Genomic DNA, 21,740 nt, shown 5'->3' with positions numbered 1-21,740 from the left:
GGCAGAAACCTCGGAGCAGAACCGGCACGAACTGACATACTCTTGACTCTTTGACATATGATCAAAACTGTTAGTTCTTCACACTCTGTTAATAATTGTTGTTTTTGAGTGTTTCAAATTCTTACATGGTGCACCTTTAAACAACCACGACTGCCATTGTAAATCTATCTGACTTGACTCAGGCAAATGCTGTTAATAATGAGGTCATCTTTTAGAGTTTCATTCATGTTATGATTTATCGACACTTGCCAACTTCCTTCCTCACGAAATGAAACTCACTGCTACCTTGTACAAAATTACAGATTTCCTTGGGTTTGAACATTGTCACATTTATAACAATGTAAGTGAAAAAAAGAACACTTACATAACAAAGGGTCTAGACATTTTAGTGATTTAAATGCAGAAATGTTACATATTATATCTGTAACAATACCAACTGCAGCTGCAGGAAATCAACACCATCACCTGAGTCTTGGAAGTGAGGCAGGTGTCAAAGACAGCATGAAAGGGAACTAGAAAGACAACATTTTATAAATAAATGTTGATTGTTCCCGGTGCTGCAGTACCACAGTAAATGAAAAGAGTGAGACATATCTCTTGACATGAGAGTGGGGCATGTTGTAGTCAAAAGGGACTTTTATTAATTAAATTTTAACTTGTATTTTTGCTTTTTGGGTCATTCTTTTGTTTCATTATCATAATTATATACTTCAGAGCTTTTGTTCAAAAACAGTTAAACACAGAAACAGAAACAGCAAAGAGAACAAATTACCTCAAGAGCTCAATATATACACAGGGGTGAGTCTCTATTGGTCAACACATTTCAGAGTTTTATTTGATAATTGAGAGATTTTGTTCCATGATATGAAAATAATTCTAATCCCATATTGTCATAACCCCAAATCTCTTAACAAAATTTAATACAACCTGTTTTGTTACTCCATTTTGTAATACATGTGAAGAAAGACACAATGACCTCACAACTTTCTGCAAATATTTATTGAAATTATGACTCACAAAATGCATTTTGGTGATTGTGTTCTACATTTTACCACAGCAGACATTCTCACTAGAGTCCTTCAGTGCCACTTCAGCAGCCTGAGCTGTCACTTATGACATTTGTCTCCTAAAATGCTTAAAACTGATTGGCTTAGGCTGCTAGCCTTATCATGTGATAACAACTTACACCTCTGCTTTATAATACATGCAACAGGTAGTTTATATTGTATAACGTATTTAAAATATTTGCCCACATTACAATTTAATGAGACTGAACAACACAAAACACATCCTCTGTGAGCAAACCAGTGTATGTGCAACCAGTTTGTCTCTTTCACTGCGAGACCTGATGAGGTGATCAGTCTCCAGAGTTTAACACATAAAATAAACATAGTAATCTACAGTCTTTATACACAATCTGACAGACTGTTGTTTGATGTGTATTTTACACTGGAGAGGGATTCTTTTGTGGACCTGAATGAAAACTCAAAAACGTGGTGCAATCTTCCTTTAAATTACACCATCATGCAAATTACATAAGAAATCATGTACAATAAATAATTGATCTCCCTAAAATACCAAACACCCTCAAACCATATTTGTTCAGCAGATAAAATGTTCCAAGAACAAAATTAATGTAGCTATTTATTGTTGCTGTTATTGTTGAAATTACAACTCAATCATCATATTTCCAACTGACTTTAAATCTTGAACCTTCAGACTAAAACTGTAGGTTTTAGTCCAAAAAAAAAGTCCAGTAATATCATACTGTTTGGTAAGTAAACATTGGTGTATTTGAAGTAACATCCCAAATGCTTTACATTTTGTAAGAGGTATTTTCACAACATTTACTTTGAAAATACTGCAGCAGGTATGAAACTTAGTTTCCTTCAGACATAAACCTGGTTCTAAATCACCTGAAATCTGCACAGGCAAGTTAGGATCCATGTAATCTGATACCATCCAACATTTGCTGCTGGTTCACCTCTTTTAACATAGCTTTCTAGTGTACTTCATTATCGTGCAGCTCGTCCTCATCAGAGAAACAACAATGTAAGTTGACTGTGTGAGCAAATTATTACGACCCATATTTATGTTTCGTGTTCGGTGGTGACCTCTAGTGGCTGTATTAATTATTACAGCAGCAAAGGAGGAAGTGAGGAGGAGCAGTAAAAAGAGTGGCAAAGTCCACATAGAGAGGAGGTTGGCTTGGACGGTCGGGTAAAACAAGCACAAGACATTCATCAACAAAAATTCAATGGTGAGTTATTTCAACAAAATAACATAGTTAAGTTACAACACATACATAACGTAACTGAAACTACCTATGTAACCCATGTAATTTAGGATATATAAGGAACATAGTGAATTTAACCCAAACCACAATGTTTTCCTAAGCGTAACCAGACTTTAAGTGAATGACAAAGGTCGAGTACACCTGTCGCTGGTACGCTTTAACAGTCGTGTTGCTTTGGGAACAGTGATATATGTCGTTTTGGGAGTCACTGGCAAATTGACCCATTGAGTCGTTTAAGTATGAGGATGTGTTGTTATATTTTGTCAATAAATTTGACTTAAATTCATATTCCTTTATCTCTCTATAAAGCACATTGCTCAACGGCAAGCCTTCATGCTCATAGTGTTGAACATTTTTCTAAATGCTCAAAAGAACAATAACAAAGATGTCCCATCTCAGATTCAGATGCAGATGGATAAGAAAGTTCAAAAACAGACTAGTCTTGTTTGTATGTTAAAGATACTTTGTACAGCAATTCTAGATTTGTAACCTCTTTACCAGCACCAACTGTTGATAACCGTAATTATGTGAAGGTACGGGATATATCAGAGTTTTCTAGTGACTAAATGTTTCCGAGGTTAGATTGTCCAAAAATGTTGGCTTTGATGCTCAGTGTCTAGTAATTGAAGTTTATTTGTACGTCCTCCTCGGGGACCAGCTCCCTGGATCTTTGCTCTACAGCACCACTAGTGGTAAAAAACTCCACAAGAAACCTTTAATGGCAGCATGTCTTTTAGAGTATTAGTCTATGTGGTACTTGTGGATAACAGACGTCAAATTATCAAAATACAAAAAAATACTAAGTCACTGACCAACAAATACAGGAAACCCAGTCCAAAATGTTTCTGATGAGAAGGCACAAATCAACAAATATAACAAGGTCTCTGTAACTGTGGTTCAGTGAATCTTAAAACTACTGAAAAACTGAAGAGAAACATACTGAGAAGTACATTTTTGCTTCAACTGCATACAGTGTACCATTTAAAACTGCTGCAGTATAGTGACATCATGCAGGAAATAAAATGACTTGCTCTCAACAGCATTTCACAAGCTAGTGTTCAATATTTAGAAGGCGTAATCACAGATGCAGTGAAGAGTTCACCCAATATTCCACTTTTTTTAGGATCTCACACAGGCTATGAAACGTCTTGTGTACAATCTAGTGAGCTCTGATTAGATAAAGTAAGAGCATAATTACAGTGCACAGCTCCAGCTGTATGGTGTAATTAACGTCTGTTGATGTCAGCCATTGAAGGCCTCCAGAGCAGAAACCTACTGCTGCCTCTCCCCACTGGAATATGATTGATTTTAAACATTTTTCATCTACAAACAAAAGGTTCAACACCTGAAGTAAACACCAACACCAGATGTCTTTATAAATGCCACTCCAGCAACCACACACTCAGTGGGTTGCTACTGTGAATGGTTGTCAGGACTCATTTGATCTCATTCATGAAACATGAGGACTCTTCACACTTACATTTCTTAGGCCTGTTGAACTAAACCCTGCAGGCCGACAGAAAGCCCAGGTCTAGTTAACCTCATTTCACACTCAGACTTATCAACCCAGAGTTCACATCAAGCCTCGGGTTAAATATTCACACTCAAATCAAAAAGCCAAGCCTGTAGTTAGAAGTATCAGTATGCTAACTGCAATGAACTGACTCGGATTTAATTGGACTGCAGTTGGTTCTCACCCAGATTCACACCAGCGACTTTAAAGGTGCATTCAGAGTGAACATGCAACTAAAAAATGTTCACCGAGGTCAACCATGCAAACAGCTTATTATGACCCATATTTATGATTCTTGTCTAGATGGCGACCTCTAGTGGCCAGAGTAATTATTACGGCAGCAAAGGAGGAAGTCAGGTGAAGTAAATGTGAAACTAAAAGTTCATGGTGAGTTATATAAGGTACTTAACTTATGTCATGTATATAATGTAACCTGAGTTATGGATGTAACTGAAGATACTTAAGTAAACAATTTATTTTAAGCCAAACCACAATCTCTTCTTGGTGGCCCAGACACATCATACCAACATCATAGAACCTGCAGCGAAGAAAGCCAATTGCTCCCGCGTATGTCTCAGCCAAAAAGCTGCCCTTAAACACACCGCGAAGACCACAGTCTACAGCCAATAAGCTCATAGGTTCTGTGCCTGCATGATAAGTTACGACTCTCCATAACCCAAGGTGGTGGAAGAATGTAATAATTGTTCAAGGAGGGGAACCAGAAGATTTTTACACCACTCTCACTAATATAGCACCTTAATAGAGATGTTTCAGATCAAGAGTTACAGAAGGCATCCCTTTCTTTTTCTGTTACTGTACTCGTGCATTGATTCACTTAGCTGAACAGCTCTGCCACCAATTCAACCATCAGTCAGCCGAAAAGCCACCGACAAGGGCCGACTCGTATCAATGGTGCAGGGCGCACTGCAACAACTAGGGCCAAAGACACACACTCACTGGTGTGTCAGGACACTATCCAAACTGCAACAGTACGACAAAGGTCCAGTACGCATGTCGCTGGTACTGTCCAGCTGTCATGTATGTTGTTTTGGAGGTCACTGGCAATCGACCTGTTCAATCGTATAGGTATAAGGACATGTTGGCAGGATACTTTGCCTTTGGTGGAAGCATTTTAAGATGCATCCTGACCTTAGTTTGCAATACCTATGAAATGATGCAGGTCATATCAACTGACATCTTTCCATTGACTTTGCATGTCCATCACTTTTGAAAGTTCAGTTCAAAGGTTCAGTCTGAACACACCTTTAAGACTTCCTGGGGAGAGACCTGCAGTGCAACAAGGATTACTAAAGGTGTGGTAGCCCCACATTATTGCCACACCTCAAACATCAGTCTACAGTTAGTTAACAGCTCTAAGTCAGTTTACAAGGTATTGGTATAACTTTAGGAAACTGTTCAAGTGCTTTACTCTGTTACCATGTCACTTTCAGGTGAAAGTGAACTATAAAAACATGGAGGAATTAACAGCAGGACACCTCTGGGATTATCTACTGCTTAGGGACTGTAAGTGAATAAACACTACAGCTGGCCCTGGACTAATGTGGGTCTTATCCAAGGATTAGGCCCAGAGTGAAAACCCCTTTTGGTTCTTTTCGTCTGAAGTTTTCATTCAGTAAGACAACAGCAAATTGCCATTTTGCAACAACAACAAGTCATCAGGCCTTGTTGGTCAGGTACAAAACCAGAGTGAGTGAGGTAACTGAAAATATGACAAAGTATCAGGCTTAGTAAATAAGCTGATGATAAAAAATGACATTTATCCACTGTAGAAGACATCACAGCGTCTCATTAGTTGGTCACATCAAAGTCGTTCTGTACAGACTCCCCGTCTCCGAACTAGTTAAAATAAGACAGTTTGATATCCAATGTGATCAAACATGCAGAAATATGACGTTTAATCCACTGATGCCATGAACTTCAAGAACTTCAAGAAACTGGCTTGTCATCAAGGACTTTTCAGGTTTAAGAGTTTACATGTAAAAATGAACAAAGTCACAAGATCTTGTAAATCCATCTTGCCAGGCTTCACGCTATGCACTTGCTACCAATCAATATCTTATGAGGAACTACTGGCAGCTACAGGTTAAGATGTGACGACCTGCAAGAGAAGCGACTGTTCGTTTGAAAACAACAATGGCCGCTCCTCAGGAGGTTAGCATAGCTGCTGCTAGTGTCAGTTATATCAGAACTGGGGAGTTTATTTCATTGAAAGACGAGCAAAGAGCGGCACTGAAGGTTCTCTCGATGGAATAAGACAAGAGTTTCTCATAGTACCTTTGCCTTTCCAGATTGTTCTGTGTAACAAACCATCTGGCACGTCAGGTTAGAAATAAAGGTCCAATTCTATAAACATAACAGAATTCAAGTATCAGATGTCAAGATCATATACTGTAAACTTTAACTTCAAGCCCTTATTTTGCCCCGTTTGAAGTTAAGGACACTTTTAAATTAGCGACTTCTTCTACAGACATTAAAACAAAACGTCTCAGTGTCTGGGAATGAAAAAAGTCCAACAATTACACTTAACATGTCAAAGTTATGTCTTTAAAAATAAGAAAACACAGTGCCTTTATTTTAAATGAGGCATGTTAAGGTGATTTTACATACAGTCGCATGTCCTGCAGTTTCATGCTGACACCGCTGAAATGAGCCTGATATGAGATCATCTAACACATCTCATCATTATTCATCACTCAACATTCAACATGTTGATGAGACTGATGGATGTTTATGATCAGAGACAGGGAGGCTGCTTGGATTAACGGTGGGAGCTCCTGGGATTTGACCCCCAAATATTAACATTCTAATCTGTTGCAGATGCAGCGAAGCAGCAAAACACAACTGACTTGTTATGATACACAAATTTAAATCTATGGGTAGAAATAAACCTTTTCAAGTTACAACTCAGGGCATGAATGTTATTATCTGCATTGCTATAACCCTAACCCTAATAGCTAAAAAAAGATGTTTATTTATAGTTAATTAATCTTTAGTTAAAAGTTATCTTTATAAACCATTTATTAAACAATTGTAAAGGTTTATAAACATCGGTTGTAACATTATAATGGCCATTCAAACAATGTTTATAGAACTACACAGTATTTACTACTATTTAGTACTATAAACACCAGTCATAATAACTGTTAACTAATGTTTAATTAACAATTAATTCCCCATTTATTAATGGTGGTTATTAATAAGTGTAACCGAAGCTGAAATTTGCAACATGTCCATTCAAGTAATACTTACTGTAATCGCATTAAAAACCATTTGTTATTCTCATTTCTCAATATTTTTTATTACCATTTGATACCCTGTTTATGAGACTATTTTCTTTTTCCAAATATGATGTGCAACCTTAAAAAAGTATCTTTTAAAACCCCCACAAATAATTTGTTAATTGTGCACAGTTGTTTTGTCAGTGCTAGTGCCTTAAAGTATACATTTTAAATCAAATAGAGAGTTTATAATAAATTTGACTTCGACTGTGTGAAGTGAAAAACAACATGCCAAAGGTGTGTATGTTTATTTCAGCCTAAATTACAAATATATGCATTATGTACATAATGAGTTAAGAATATTCACATATTGGATGTTGGTGATTATATTATATCTCAGACACAAGCGAGGTGAAGCAGTGACGACTAGTGAAGCAACAGCTGAAAGGAAATCGTGAAATATGAACAGGAACCCCAGGAGCTCGACCACACAGAGAGAAAAAAAACATACAAATAAATTAAAGACAAAATAGTTCTGTCCACTCTTATTCTCTTATCTGTGGTATTCCTCAGAATTGAGGGAGTTCACAGATTTAAAACATCGCTCCCTGCTGGACTGGGGGATGCAGTGCTATGTAGACATGAGGTGAGAGTTCAGGTTGTCCTATTGGCCCGACGTCCTCCCTGCTCTCTGCTGCTCCAGCATGGACTTGAGTGCAGGGGGCATCATGGCAGGGGACATGGCTGGGCTGAAAGGTCGTAAGGGGTACTGTGCATTTTTACCTGGGATGTAAATGCACTGGAAGTATCTCTGCCCTGTGAAGACAGCAGGAGATGGATACATGACTGTTAACAGGATGGTTGCAAATAAAAGGGGATGATGGCTGACTATACTGATAGTAAAGAGGAGAATGGAGTCTAAACTGAACCCTAACCCAAACTAACACTGGTATTAAGCAAGACAATAACAGTTAAACAAGATATTAGCAATTAACTAAACTTCTGGTTGCTCTGGAAAAGAAAGTCAGCCCAGTCTCCAGGATATAATGTTAGCAGTTAACGTTTCTGCAAACCACAGATACGTCAAAGGTTGTCATGAGTACCAAGTGTGGTATATCATGTTCACATTATATGATTATAAGCCACCTGTCGCAGCAGGAGGAGGAGGGGATGGCTGTGGCTATATTATAAGGCAGCAAGGCCTCCACAAACACATCGAAACAGTCAGCTATCCAATAACAGCAAATAATAATAATGATAATCGATGAAAAAAAGTCGATTTTTGATAAGGGTTTGAAAATGTTTTATACAAAACCACTACTTATTTGTGTTACTGTCATTACAGTGTCATTAGTAGTCATCAGGGCCTATTCGGATGCTTCTTGCCCTCAGTAACGACCCATCACTTACAATTAAAACTTTTTGAAACAATGTCTGAAGAAATTTCAGCAACTCTTACCAGGTTTCTTCTTTTCTGTAGTATTGTCTTCAGACTGGGGCTCTTCTGCAAAAGATAGGTTAAAATATATTTATATATTGTCGGTATGTCAGTGTGTGTCTGTGTGAGAGAGAAAGAAGAAAAAATGATGAGTGTCCACATGCATGTAAGTAGGAAAGACAGCCTGGAAAGAGGAGAAAAAGAGTGTCATTCAAACAACACGCAGAGATGTTCTGTCTATGTTTCCATTCACCTGTTAAAGACAATGTGAAGTTACATTTTTTCTACAAGTCAACATATATCTCCTTCATGTATGTCATTAACAAACAGAAAACATTTAAATACATTTTTCTGCGATGAAGGCCAGAAAAATCAAACTATTTCTGATCACACCCTTAAAAAACAGAAGCTACAGCGTCAGACGTTAATATTTGGAAAGTGTGGAGTCACTCGGGGCAGTGGGGGAGGTGTTTATACTCCACTGGATGACTCAATAAGAACAGAACACTAATACCCCCAATTTAATGGGTTCTGGTTCATGGATTTAATCAATCCAGCTAAGTATTATTGTTGCTCTATTCATCAAAGGCCATAATCTCTTCCGATGACTCAAGGCGGCTCGAAAGGCCAGTAATCTCTTCTCAATCACTTCATCTCATTAAATCCTAATCACTTATGGTGCTAATGTCATTAAAAGTGAATGTCTGTTCGTATTGAGTTAACCCGTGGAAAGATGGTGGAAATTAAGTGAATACCTCAGGCTTTACGCGACGCTCTGTTTCCATTCTCTATGAACGAGAAGCATCATTTATCAAACATGACTGCAAACAAACACGGCTTTATGACAGAATAGAAGTTCATTTTATTGTTTTAATCATTTAAACATGTTTCTCCATTCATCCAATTATCACTTCTTTTGACTGGTGGGACATTCATATGCAGCTACGAGGCATCATCATGAAGCCCCTACACCTTAAGTCCACCCATAAAGGTGTTTTTATTTATGTCGCCTTGGTAATGTCTCATCAGGGCTGTGTGGGCGTGTTCAAACAGGGTTTGATTTACATCTCCCAAACAGTCCTATTTTTCCTATTACATTGTAGTCGATGTCAGAGGTCGGAATTCAAAATTTCAACTTCCGACCTTCAAGGATTTCAGGTTTAAAACCAATTGTGAACCAAAAAAAAACAACCACAACAAAAAACAAACTGTGACAAACTGACAAGACTCTCAGGCCCTGTCCACACGTACACAGGTATTCCTTAAAACGTTGCTCTTTCTATGGTCTGTCATTCAGACCTAAACAGCGTTTTAGGACAATGTAAACTGACCTTTTGGAAAATTCTTCCTGTTCTCAGTGTAGACGTCTGAATGGGCAGAAACTTGGATTTCTGGAAATGATCGCAGACACCTACGTTCACTTCCTGATTGGGTCTTACTGTATCAGTGTGTGTAGCATCACTGGCAAATGGTAATTCGGACTCAACCCTATCGCCAGAAGTTAAAAACTGAACGTGTCTTTATGTTGCAATCTAGTAGGTTTGGGTTGAATTTTCACAGCGCTGTGCTTATGCTCTGGTTAGGTTTAGGCACTAAAAACCACTTGGTAAGGAAAACATCATGGCTTGGTTTAAAAAACACGGTTTTGCTCGCCACGCTCACGGCTGGAGATGGTCCTACTTCCTATGAAAAATAGCTGGTATTGGTTGCCACAGATGGTCCAAAATGTCCCCACAGATCATATCATGTGAACATGATATGCTACTTCTGGTAAAAACGTCATCCTCAAATGTATCTGTGGTTTACAGAAACATTAACTGCTAACGTTATATCCTGATGACTGGGCTGCTCGGACCGTGTGTTGTGATATCATATTGTATTTGGATGGACAATGAAAATACAATGATGGAAAAAAGACAAAAATGTCTGTTGACAATAGGAGGGTTCTGTGAAAAGCGTCCATGTTTCCCTGCCCAATCATTTTTGTCCTGGTTTCAGGAAAAATTACCTGTTGCCTTGGTACTGATACCTGAGATCCTATTTAAAAATAAAAAAAATACCCATGTTGGACTTAGCCTAGAATTGAAGATGTTTCCTTAGTTTGCTGGAGTCTTTTTGCAGTGCACTGAGATCCCATCAATGACCATAGATGATGCTGCTTTTAATAAAACATCCTCCACATGAAAAAATAGTTTGACTTGTTGATAAAAAACACCATTCACATGATGTTAGTGTTAAAGTCGTTATGGTGACTGGATGTTATTTGCAGTGGAGATGAATAACTGAGATGCTCTCATACTCACTGGCTGGTGCCGGTTGTTTCTCTTTATCTAAAATGCCAGAGGAGGAAAGAAGAGAGAGGAACGGATCAATATGAAATGTAAAGAGCACACATTAAAGTCCACTTCTCATTCTAAGCCATACATTCAGCCTGTTTGACAGATTTCTTTTCATCCTTCTCAGCTTTGCCTGTGAGGAGAGACAGCCCTATTACAGCCTGCCAAATAACTCTCTATAATTGTGGTGTACATTTAGTATTCTTGCCATATTATTCCCCTCTGAGTGTAACACAGCTTGACATGTCTCTAATTAGAATTTTATCATGCATAAAACAGCCCATTTTATCTCATAATCTCCAACAAGTGTGACATGTCCTGATAGATGTCTGTCAAGACTCAACATTACCAAATATAAAACTGTTGGTTTTAGAGACAAATGTCTTTTTCCTGCATGTCCACGGTTTGACTTGTGTTTTATGGCAGTAGTTCATCTGTTTCTATCCTCCGGAGCCAAATAAAGCTTTATAGAAGTTGTTTCACAAGCTGTCGAGCAGTCAACATGAGCAGAAAATTGATTCTAAAGGCTCGAGGTGGAGCTCGACAGAAACCTTTATGAATATCAATGAAATAAAAATGTCTTTCACGTCCATGGAACAGTTAAAAGTGTTTTGGGAGCCACTCAGGCTTGCAGACATTTGTACTCATCACAATTTAAATACATGTATAATTATCCTTCAGATTTTTCTCATGAGTTTGTATTTTCAATGCAGGAAGTTAAATTGAAAAGTATTTTGAAACACGTCTTTGTCTGTTTCCCTCCTGTTTGTCTGATTGGTTTCACCTGTCGCCTTGTTATCCTCCCCTCTCTAGTGTATGTAGTGTGTGTTTCCCTCTCTACATGACAGTTTGTCTTAGCAGTACCTAATGTGTCTAGCATTCCACCCTTTCCCGAGCATTTATTTTGGACGTTGTCTGTTTTTGTTGCACTTTTGATTCTTGCCTGCTCCCTGTCAGGTTTGTTTGCCTGCTTAGCCTGCCATTCCTGGTTTTGACCCCTTGCCCTTGTCAGCCTCACCATCATCAATGTACAAAAGTACATTGTATTTCAATAAAATTCTGATATATATTGCATCGGTTGCATTTCAATTACAGTGGATGTAACAATGCCTTTATGTATTGTCCCTGTCAAATAAACTGATAAATAAATTATTGAGACATGACTGATGATAAAAAGGCAGGTGAGGTGGTCTTGTTGAGTTTTACAATAGTTGGAACGAAGAAGGCTTAAAAATAAATAGCTAATTTAAAAAATGTATACAGAAACTTCTGAGGTATCATGGTGGTCCAGCAGCAAAGATGCAAAGTCCCTGACTTTAATCCAGATGAACCTTTGTTGCATGTTATCCCATATTTCCTGCCAGATGTTTTTTTATCTGCAGAATGGATTCAATCCACAAACAAATAACGTAATAAATAAATGTGAACTTACTTTTCTTCTCCGCCAACAATTTGGATCTTGTCTTGGCTGAAAAAAAAAGAAATCAAGAGTCCTGCTGTGATCCACAGGCCAGAGAATACTCAAGGTACTGCAGGTTGTTTACAAGCGACACTTTGACACGTTACCTGGCTCAGGTGAAGATCTGGCGGGTTTGTCCTCCTTAGCCTGAGAGGTCACATTCGCCCTGCTCCCAGACTCTAGTCTCGTTCTCAGTCTGATCGGTTGAGGCCGTGGTTCTGGATCTGTTTACGACAAATTAAACTCAGGGTTGGATGACTGAGACAAAACATACAATATGTCATTTTAGCGAACTCATACATGTTTCACGTGAGTTTTACCTTTCTTGGCTGTAGATGCTTTGGCTTTGCCCTTGGCAGGTGATGCTTCTGAGAGGAGCAAAAACAATTAGTTTCCAATCATCTTTCATGACGCTGACATGTTTGATGATTGGCTTTATGCAAATAATCGAGCGTTGGCGTGTGTAGTCACCTGTCTTTTCAGAGGCTGATTTCTGTCGTACAGCTGCAGGCTCTGACATAATGAGGAAAGAGTCATGATTAGTGGGCTGAATAATTTGTTTTCTTGGTGAAATATTAGCAGCGTGCTGGTGTCAGTTTTTTTAGGTAATTTTCGAACTTTTAATACCCTCTGGCCTAATGATGTTTTACCTTTCTTAGCAGCTGCTGCGGTTTTGCTTTTCTCTTTTACAGCTGGCTCTGGAATATAAATCGATGAATCTTAAAAGCATTTTCACATCATGTTGAATACTTCTCAGTCTTCTCATACAGCAATATTACAACTTTCCAAGGAGCTTGTTTTCATTTTATTTTGTTCATGTGTACCTTTCTTAGCAGCTGTGGCAGTTTTAGTTTTCTCCTTTGCAGCTGGCTCTGGTAAAAAATAAAACAAACGAATCAAAGTTATACAAAATAAATCAATAAATCATAAAGCCATTTTCACATTATGTTGATTACTTCTCAGTCTTCTCATCCCCTCATATCCCTCTGAGTAACTGATTTTGTTCATGTGAAGAAGAAAAGCTTTACCTTTCTTAGCCAATGCAGGACTTTTGCTTTTCTCTTTATCTGCTGTTGGTTCTGTGACAAAACACACTCAATTAGTGTAAAATACATGTTAAATTAAAATTAATCTTCCTTAAAATAACCATAGTTAGTTACAGTGTTTTATCACCTTTCTTTGCTTTGGTTTTGTCCTTTGAAACAGCGGCTCCTAAAACAGGCAAAACGTGTTAAATGATGTTACTCATCTTACTGAAGTGTGTAATTCTATCAGCGTATTTACAGAAACACACAGCTCTATGTCTGTTGTCTATGTCTATTTCTTACAACACTCAAGCGCACGCCGTGGAAAACACCAAATTACTGAGCTGTAAACATAAATTACCTTTCTTTGTTTTCTCTTTGCCTGCTGCTGCCTCTGAGGGGATAATTGGAGTGAAATGGCCGTGCGGAGTTAATTTTCCATAATGAACGCATTCATACAGCAGATTGTGTCATTGTACATCACTGTTAAATACTGCAGCTGCGGTTTATTACGGGCAATGCTGCCTTTTGCTGACAAATAAAGCATTTGGTGGATCTGGAGAAGCATACAGTACCTTTATCTGAATCAGTAGGCTTCTCTTTCTTCTTTGCAGCTGGAAAATATCAGAAATGAATAACGGTTCACTGCAGTAATTAAGAGAAAATAATCATGTAAGTGAGCTTAAATAATGGTTTGTACCTGTCTTGGCGGAGGCAGCCTTCACTTCTTCCTCAACAGTCCCTGGTTCTTTAAGAGAGAGGAGTTGAGTAAGTAAGTTAAAAGCAAAAATGTTGTTAAATGTCAGTCTCAGTAACAATAAGATCACCCATTCATATTCTGAAGCTAAGGTATGTGTTTACATTGTAAATCAAAGTTTCTGAAGGTTATTCCCCTTCAGCCTGGGCAGTCTTGTGCTGACCCCGAGGAGGAACAGATTATCCATTGCTCCAGTAAACAATAGATGAAAAGTTGGACTAGTCTACTATAAAGTCATCGTTTTGTTTGGCCCATTATGTAGAGTTCATATCCCATTAAAAGATGTTTTTTCCCCTGACGTCTCTGTGTTAGGAAGGCCAGTCGCTTTAATGACTCTATATACTTTCTGTGAAGTGCTTTTTAGGTAACTTTGCTGTTGTTAAAGTCTATTTACGTGACACCGGCAGAAATATTCACGGAAGAGATAATGTATTAAAGTTTTATTCAGGTTACTTTTAGTCATGTTATGGGACTTCCTCCCTCATTCTCCGACTCTGTTCCACATTTTATAGCGACAGCCGAACATATCAAACGCACTGTTAGCTTTCCATAAATGTATGATTTCTCTGGGTTTTAACATTTATGGAAACATTTAGGATGCCATCTTGTTGTTTTTAAACATGTTAATGCTGAAATCTTACATATGTTATCTTTAAACTTGTGAAATAAAAATATTTGCATATTCATATTTTTGAAATAGGAGCCATTTGAAGGATTTTAATGAGGAAATTATATTTGTTCTTCAAAAACCATGTCAGACACACAGATCTTGAAGTTTAACCTCTGTGGTGCACAGCATGTAACATTTACCATTATGTTTAACACTTGGAATTGTTTTTTTATCTCTAAAGTATGTCATCATTTGCATCTTCTGTGCAGCTCTGCAGCCTTACATGGTCGTTCGGAGGTATTTTCTGAACCTTTTCTAATGTGAAAACATTTTCCAAATATAAAATTATAAAGGTTTATAAAAGTCTGGCTTACACAGGATTTTGTAAGAAAGTCCGATCTAAACATTTGAATCAGCACTTCCTGTATGTTTGCTGTTATGGATAACCACTCAGTCTCCTCACCGTGGACCGGAGCCACAGCAGGCTGAGGTTCAGCAGCTGGAGTCTCAGGCTCATCAGCAGCCTCTGGTTCTTTGGCTTCTGGCTGGACTGGTTCAACTGGTGGGACTGGTTCTGGTTGAGGCTGCATCACTGGCGGTGGATATGGTTGATACTGTGCATAGTACGGATGTGGCTGTTGCTGATAAAGATGCTGCATCGGTGGAGCTCCAGGATGGACGGGATGAGCAGTCAGAACAGGAGCAGAGGGAGCTGAACAAATGGACCATGGAAAGTCTATGAAACCACTGCTCATAACACGCTAAAGAAAGTCTTCTCTGACATTATATCACTTAGAGTTGATATGACACCAGTGTAAATACCTGGCATGGTGGGAGGAGGGTACGGGTTGTCGGTGACGACGTGATGAACTAGAAAATACAGAGTAAATTTGAGTTTTTAATCAGTTTGACATTCAAAATCAGATATTTATTTCCCCTGTATGATAACGTTTCACAATGTGTCAGAGTTCTTTCTACTTACCGTACCAGCCAGGTGGAGACGGGCAGTAGACAGGTGCAGGTCTGCAAGGGCCAACTGAAACAGACATATATGAATATGTAGAATATAAATATTTGTTGGTTGCCATGTCTAATGGCTGTTTTATCTATTAGCTTGTGTCTATTTTTTTAGTCTACATTCAGTTTACTCCTGCTGTGTTCATTTGACACTTAAAGAGACTTTGCATATTATTTATCAACTAATACATTTGTAATCTCATAGGTTAAGCTACCCAGCAGCACATAAAGTAACTAAAATAAGCTCCATCTTTACCAGCTGCAACATTAAAATGATGTACACATGTATCATAAAGCAATAATTATAATGCAATAAAATGATATATATGAATCTGCAGACTGAGTAACAGTTCTTTTGAGTTTGGATGCAGGTCTGTTACTTGTAACAGAGTATTTCTACACAGTATTATCTGAAAACTTCTTATATCTACATTTGTAAATTGGTACTTTAAAAATCTTTTACTTTGCTTTATTTGTTTATTTGATTGAGACAGAATTAATGAACAGCAGTAGAAACATATATGTCGTAGCATGAAATCTGAAATCATACAGTCAGAATGGAAATGAGTATCACACCTTCTTCAGATACTGGAACCTCTTCTTGTTTCTTGGTCTCCGTCTCTGTCAAAGAAAAATGTTTGTTTTTGTCCCACAACAACAAGAATATCCAAGCTGTGTTCCCAATCCTACTTCAGTTTCTTTATCTGAACCAAGGTATGCTGAACACATTGTAAAGCCCCCTGAGGCATATCTGTGAATTAAGATACTGCTGTATAAAGTCAATCACTTACCTGACTTGGAAGTCTTGGTCTTCTCTGCTTTCTTGGCTTTGGATTAGAAGTAGAGGAGAAAACACTCCGTTAATTAAAGACGGAACAATGTTGTGAAAGAAATTGTGAAATTGTTTAAGCGCTAAGGACTGACATACATTTCAAGTCATATTCAATTCATGTGATGTTTTGAAAACTCTTACAGTTTAAATTAGATTTTGAGGAATAGTTCAACATTTTGGGGAACGTTTGTTTCCTGGTGCATAGTTAGATGATATGATGGGTATCACTCTCATGACTGTACAATTAATATGAAACCACATCTGGCAGCTCTTTAGCTTAGCTTAGCAATAAAACAAAGTTGCTTGTGATTTGTTTGCCTGATCTTTTCGGATTTCCAGCGTACCGACCTGTTTCGGCAACTAAACCTTGATTTTTAAGAAAAAAACATGAACTGCCTCTGAGTCGTGCTGTTGGGTTCAGTCTGTGTGTGAGAGTTTTGTCACTATAGTTAAGAAAAGGGGTGTAGCTTAATACTTAATAGATTACAGGTGTATTTCCTACAATGTTTTCCTTTACACTCAGTTCCAACATCCTGATTAATACGAAGACCTTCATATATAATAGGACAGTTCAACTCTGAGTACCTCTGAGAATTGTAGGAATCTTCCTGATTCTCCTAACTGGTGCGCCCAGACCTGCAACTCTTGGCAGAGCTGGAAAAACACATGCACGTGATTGACTTTATTACACCACAATAACAACAAGGATTAACTATAACTATACAAGGTGACATAAACACTGTACATATAGTGTTTATTGTTACCGTTCCTTCTTGGCTCTGTCTTCACAGCTTCAGGCTCTTGAAATGGAAATGGAAAATTAAAGAACTTTGCTTGGTTATGTGTCACAATGCTGCATTAGAAACATGTCTGATTTCTGCCTCTAGCCTGCTCCATCTATCAATGTTTAGTTTTAGCTTGGAGATGGTGGCTGCCAAAAAACCTTAAACATGAATTTTATTATCGCAGATTAGCTTGATTTGTATTTGGAGAATATTTTAGGTTTTCTTGTGGTGGCTTTAATGAGAATCCTTCTGTTTAAAACCGCAAATTGTTGTCTTTACCTTTTTTCCTCCTCACTGCTGAAACTCTCCTCGGAGTTTCTGGAAACACAAACAAGAGATCACAGACTCAAAGCTACAAACTTAAAGACTTAAACACTAAGATATCTCAGTATCTAAAGGTATCATGATGTAAAAAGACCTTACACTGACAATGTGTTAAAATAAGGATGTGATACTGTATACTTTCAAACCTTTTTTCTCTGCAGTCTTGGTCACAGACTCTTTGGCCTTCCCAGAGTGCATACAGGGACACACTGAAATCACAAAGTATTAAATGTAAGTCACAGTGAGGGTAAATGTGATAAAATGGCTGTAGCGAGCCTTTATCTGACCTGTGGGATCAGTCTTTGGTGCTTCTTCCTCAGGCTCAGGGACAGGTTTGATCACATCCACTGCAGCCTTCTCCTCATCGGCATCTTCATCTTCCTCCTCTTTTCTGTCTTCAGGTTCATCTACGGTTTTCTTTAGTTCAGCTGTCGGCTCTTCATCTTCTCCCTCATCCTCCTCCTGGTCAAAAGCAGCAGGATGGCTGGTAACTGAGGGTGAAAGTTATTATAGTCATGAGACACAGTGACAGATGTAAGAACGGAGAGCAGCTGGAGTTTTTCTGCTTTAACTGGAGCAGGAAAGGAATTAAAGGAAGAGTTTTGAATTTTACGTCTATATAATGTATACTCTAGGTTTTATGTTCACAGCCTGTCATCCCTCTTTTCATACCAAGGTTGTTATAGTTAATTAAAATTAAATTATAAACTTAAACATTTATCTGAGAAACAGTTTAATGATGTGTTAAATGAGCTCCGATAAGCTCATGTTGTTTAACAGTGTGTAAAACAGAGGATGTGTGACACTCACCGATCTTTTCTGCTTCAGCCTCCTCAGATTTGTCTTCATCAGCAGCCTGTTTGACGTCGTCCTCGTCATCATCCTCATCCTCATCAGTGTCTCCCTCGGTCTTTACTGCCTCCTCCTGGACAGTGAATGCTCCTGCCATGGCAGCTGAAAAACACACAGTGGAGTTTAACTACAAAGCCACTGCACACAAGTTACAGTGTGAGTACTTTTAATGTATTGTGTTATGCTTGGCAACATTTTAGGAAAGTAATGAATGATGATAAAAGAAAAATGATAACACATAAATAAAAAGGCTGCAAAAATGTATTTCCTTGTATAGAATGCAGAGTTATCAAGTAATTATTATCATGCTTGTTTGGGTTAATTGGTTTTGTTGCAAAATTAAACCATTTTCGACCACTTGAGAACTGATAAAAGGTCAAGTCCCATCCCAGAGATAAACAAAACAGCCATTTGGACCCCACAAACACGCAAAATTATTCATTCAGAAACATAATAGCGTTTTTAAGGAAAAGAGAGACTATTATTTTTAACATTGATATAATAATTGAATAAATACATGAAGTTTATGTATGAATCTGCATTAATTTAATTTAAATCAGACCAAGTTAACCACATTAACTCAACATGACATGTGACACTTTACATTGAACGTATGTAATAACAGTAGGTGGAAAATGTACATGTAATTAAAATATATAAAGGTCATTAAGCAACAAAAACGTTAGCCAGTGTTAAACACAACTATAAATGAAAGTTATCAATAATTCTGGACGGTACCTGCTAACAAGATGTCTTCAACATCGTCATCATCTTCCTTATCGTCATCATCACCATCATCATCGTCCTCATCTTCTTCTTCCTCACTAGCTAAGGACTCCGATGTGAATTCTTCATCATCTTTTTCAGAGTCAACAAATGTTTCTGTGACCTCTTTGTCGTCTTCTAAGTCGTAGCTGAATTCAAATGAGCTGGTATCAATTTCTTCATCATCCTTATCATCTTCATCGGTCGTGTCATAGGAGATGTCATCACTGAACACAGTCTCTCCGATAGATTCTTCATCTGTTTTAAGAAGGATGTCATCGTCGTCATCATCTTCATCACCTAAGACTCCACTGTCCGTACTCTCAAAGGGAGGGATGTCGACTTCCTCCTCCTCTTCCTCCTCTTTATCATCATCATCATCATCATCATCATCATGGATGTCCTCTTCGATGACATCATCAAGTTTGTCATGATCATCCTCGTCAAGGTCAACATGGACATCGAGGTCAAGGTCCTCGTCTTTGAGGTCACTGTCTTCCTCATCATCTTCATCATCTGCAAAGTGCTCTGAGGAGGCAACGGAGATGTCCTCGTCTGATTCGTCAAAATCATCATCATCATCATCTTCATCAGTGTCTTCAGCAACCTTAACTTCCTCTTCCAGGTGTTCATCGTCGTCATCATCATCTTCGACAGCAGGCACAGGAGGAAGATCTTCCTCTTCATCGAGTTTATGATCCTCAACTTCGTCATCCTCATCTTCCTCACTAGCAGCAGGAAGAGGAGGAAGGTCAAGCTCCAGCTCATCAGCGGTGTCTTCTGCAAGGACGTCATCACTGTCAGTTGTTACGACACCCTCAGCTAATCTGTCGTCTTCATCATCGTCGTCATCATCTTCCTCCTCCTCTTCATCACTGGAGAGAATTGCAGATTCACTGACGTCTGAGGTGTCAGTGAATGCATCGTCACTAGTGTCGTCGAGTTCATCTTTTTCATCGTCTTCATCAGGCAGAGTTAGGTCTTCATCACTGTCCGTGACACCAACAGGAGCGTCAGAGTCAGAATCAGGAGACACAGCTAGCTCTTCATCCTCAGAAGTGGAGATAGGTTCAGGAGAAACTTCATCATCTTCTTCATCAGCCTCTGCTGCTTCCTCTTTCACTTCATCTTCATCTTCATCTTCATCAGTCTCAGCTGCAGCTGCCTCAGGTTCCTTCTCATCCTCCTCGTCTTCATCCTCATCTTTCTCAACCTCTGCAGCTACCTCCACAGCCTCTTCCTCCTCTTGCTCTTCCTCCTCTGCCTTCACATCCTCCTCCTCATGAGCAGCTGCTGCTTCATCTCCCTCTTCTTCTTCTTCTTCCTCCTCCTCTTCCGCTCCTTCTGCCTTTTCCTCATCTGCCTCCTCTTCTTCCTCCACCTCTTCAGTCCCCTCCTCTTCTTCTTCCTCCTCCTCCTCCTCTACAGCTGCTGCTCCCTCCTCCTCTTCTTCCTCCTCCTCCCCCTCCTCCTCTTCTTCCTCCACCTTTTCTGCCCCCTCCTCTTCTTCCTCCTCCTCACCCTCCTCCTCCTCCTCTACAGCTGCTGCTCCCTCCTCCTCCTCCTCCTCACCCTCCTCCTCTTCCTCTACAGCTGCTGCTCCCTCCTCCTCCTCCTCTGCAGATTCTGCTCCCTCCTCCTCCTCCTCCTCCTCCTCTTCCTCCTCCACCTCAACTCCTTCTTCCTCCTCCTCATACTCTTCTTCTTCCTCATCATAATACTCCTCTTCCTCGTCATAATACTCCTCTTCCTCGTCGTAATACTCCTCTTCCTCGTCATAATACTCCTCTTCCTCCTCCTCCTCCTCCAGTCCTTCTTCCTCTTCCTCCTCCCCAGCAGCCTCCACCTCGTCTCCCTCTTCTCCCTCCTCCTCCCCCACCTCTGCTTCCTCCTCCACGACTTCAATCGCTGGTCGTATCGGCTTTGCTTGCATTTCTATAACTGTAAAAAAAACAAATTAATGTTATTCTAATTAACTCCGTAATTATGATCTTAATGAAACATCAATCAAACAGATCAAATGAGGAATAAAGTGCTTCAAGTGGGAGGCGAAGATGTAATGGGTAAGTTCACGTTAGAGAAGTGTAAGAAGATGCTAACACTTAGCTTGTGAAGTAGCTATGAGAAGGAAATTAGGTTCCTATATACCTCTCCCCGTCAAGAACTGAGAAGTTTCTCATTTCCTCTCATCTGTAAACAATCAAGCTCAATTATTAATGAGCCAAACGTGTGGTACAAACCTTTACTTCGGGATGGTAGGAATTCTCCTAGAACACAGAAAGAATAATGGAAATCAGCAACACAACAAACAGATTGACTGGATCAAACATGTGACAACTCACATACAGTATTTTGTCAGTTTTAGTAGAAGTTTAATAGCTTAGTTGAAGCCGTTATTGTAGAGAGTTAATGAGAAACAGACAAGCTTCTGATAAGAGAGTTATTAGGGCAACAAAAGAAACAACACATACCTTTTAACTTTTGCTAGTATA

General features: G+C 38.9%; 1 protein-coding gene across 1 annotated transcript in view; it reads right to left on the bottom strand.

Annotated features, from left to right (window-relative positions):
- Positions 1 to 984: 984 nt before the first annotated feature.
- The window catches only part of trdn (triadin), a 38,393-nt gene continuing 17,637 nt past the window's right edge, over positions 985 to 21,740 (bottom strand). Inside the window, exons 6-34 of the mRNA XM_084377009.1 lie at positions 21,489 to 21,515; positions 20,930 to 21,189; positions 19,222 to 20,692; positions 18,442 to 18,585; positions 17,919 to 18,122; positions 17,778 to 17,840; positions 17,587 to 17,625; positions 17,287 to 17,322; positions 17,108 to 17,176; positions 16,482 to 16,517; positions 16,267 to 16,311; positions 15,656 to 15,709; positions 15,496 to 15,543; positions 15,137 to 15,385; positions 14,007 to 14,054; positions 13,882 to 13,920; positions 13,668 to 13,700; positions 13,455 to 13,493; positions 13,310 to 13,360; positions 13,106 to 13,153; positions 12,932 to 12,979; positions 12,753 to 12,794; positions 12,602 to 12,649; positions 12,389 to 12,505; positions 12,255 to 12,290; positions 10,790 to 10,816; positions 9,818 to 9,877; positions 8,508 to 8,552; positions 985 to 7,864 (exon numbers count right to left, since the gene is read on the bottom strand). Of these exons, the coding sequence (XP_084233135.1) occupies positions 7,713 to 7,864; positions 8,508 to 8,552; positions 9,818 to 9,877; positions 10,790 to 10,816; positions 12,255 to 12,290; positions 12,389 to 12,505; positions 12,602 to 12,649; positions 12,753 to 12,794; positions 12,932 to 12,979; positions 13,106 to 13,153; positions 13,310 to 13,360; positions 13,455 to 13,493; positions 13,668 to 13,700; positions 13,882 to 13,920; positions 14,007 to 14,054; positions 15,137 to 15,385; positions 15,496 to 15,543; positions 15,656 to 15,709; positions 16,267 to 16,311; positions 16,482 to 16,517; positions 17,108 to 17,176; positions 17,287 to 17,322; positions 17,587 to 17,625; positions 17,778 to 17,840; positions 17,919 to 18,122; positions 18,442 to 18,585; positions 19,222 to 20,692; positions 20,930 to 21,189; positions 21,489 to 21,515 (3,578 nt within the window). The 3' untranslated portion in view covers positions 985 to 7,712. The remainder of the gene's footprint in view (positions 7,865 to 8,507; positions 8,553 to 9,817; positions 9,878 to 10,789; positions 10,817 to 12,254; positions 12,291 to 12,388; positions 12,506 to 12,601; positions 12,650 to 12,752; positions 12,795 to 12,931; positions 12,980 to 13,105; positions 13,154 to 13,309; positions 13,361 to 13,454; positions 13,494 to 13,667; positions 13,701 to 13,881; positions 13,921 to 14,006; positions 14,055 to 15,136; positions 15,386 to 15,495; positions 15,544 to 15,655; positions 15,710 to 16,266; positions 16,312 to 16,481; positions 16,518 to 17,107; positions 17,177 to 17,286; positions 17,323 to 17,586; positions 17,626 to 17,777; positions 17,841 to 17,918; positions 18,123 to 18,441; positions 18,586 to 19,221; positions 20,693 to 20,929; positions 21,190 to 21,488; positions 21,516 to 21,740) is intronic.

The sequence above is a fragment of the Pagrus pagrus genome (genome assembly GCF_965226575.1).
Source record: "Pagrus pagrus genome assembly, chromosome: 16".
NCBI classification, from domain to species: Eukaryota; Metazoa; Chordata; class Actinopteri; order Spariformes; family Sparidae; genus Pagrus; species Pagrus pagrus.
Note: the sequence above shows the minus strand (reverse complement) of the source record. Positions and strands in the feature narration are given on the sequence as shown.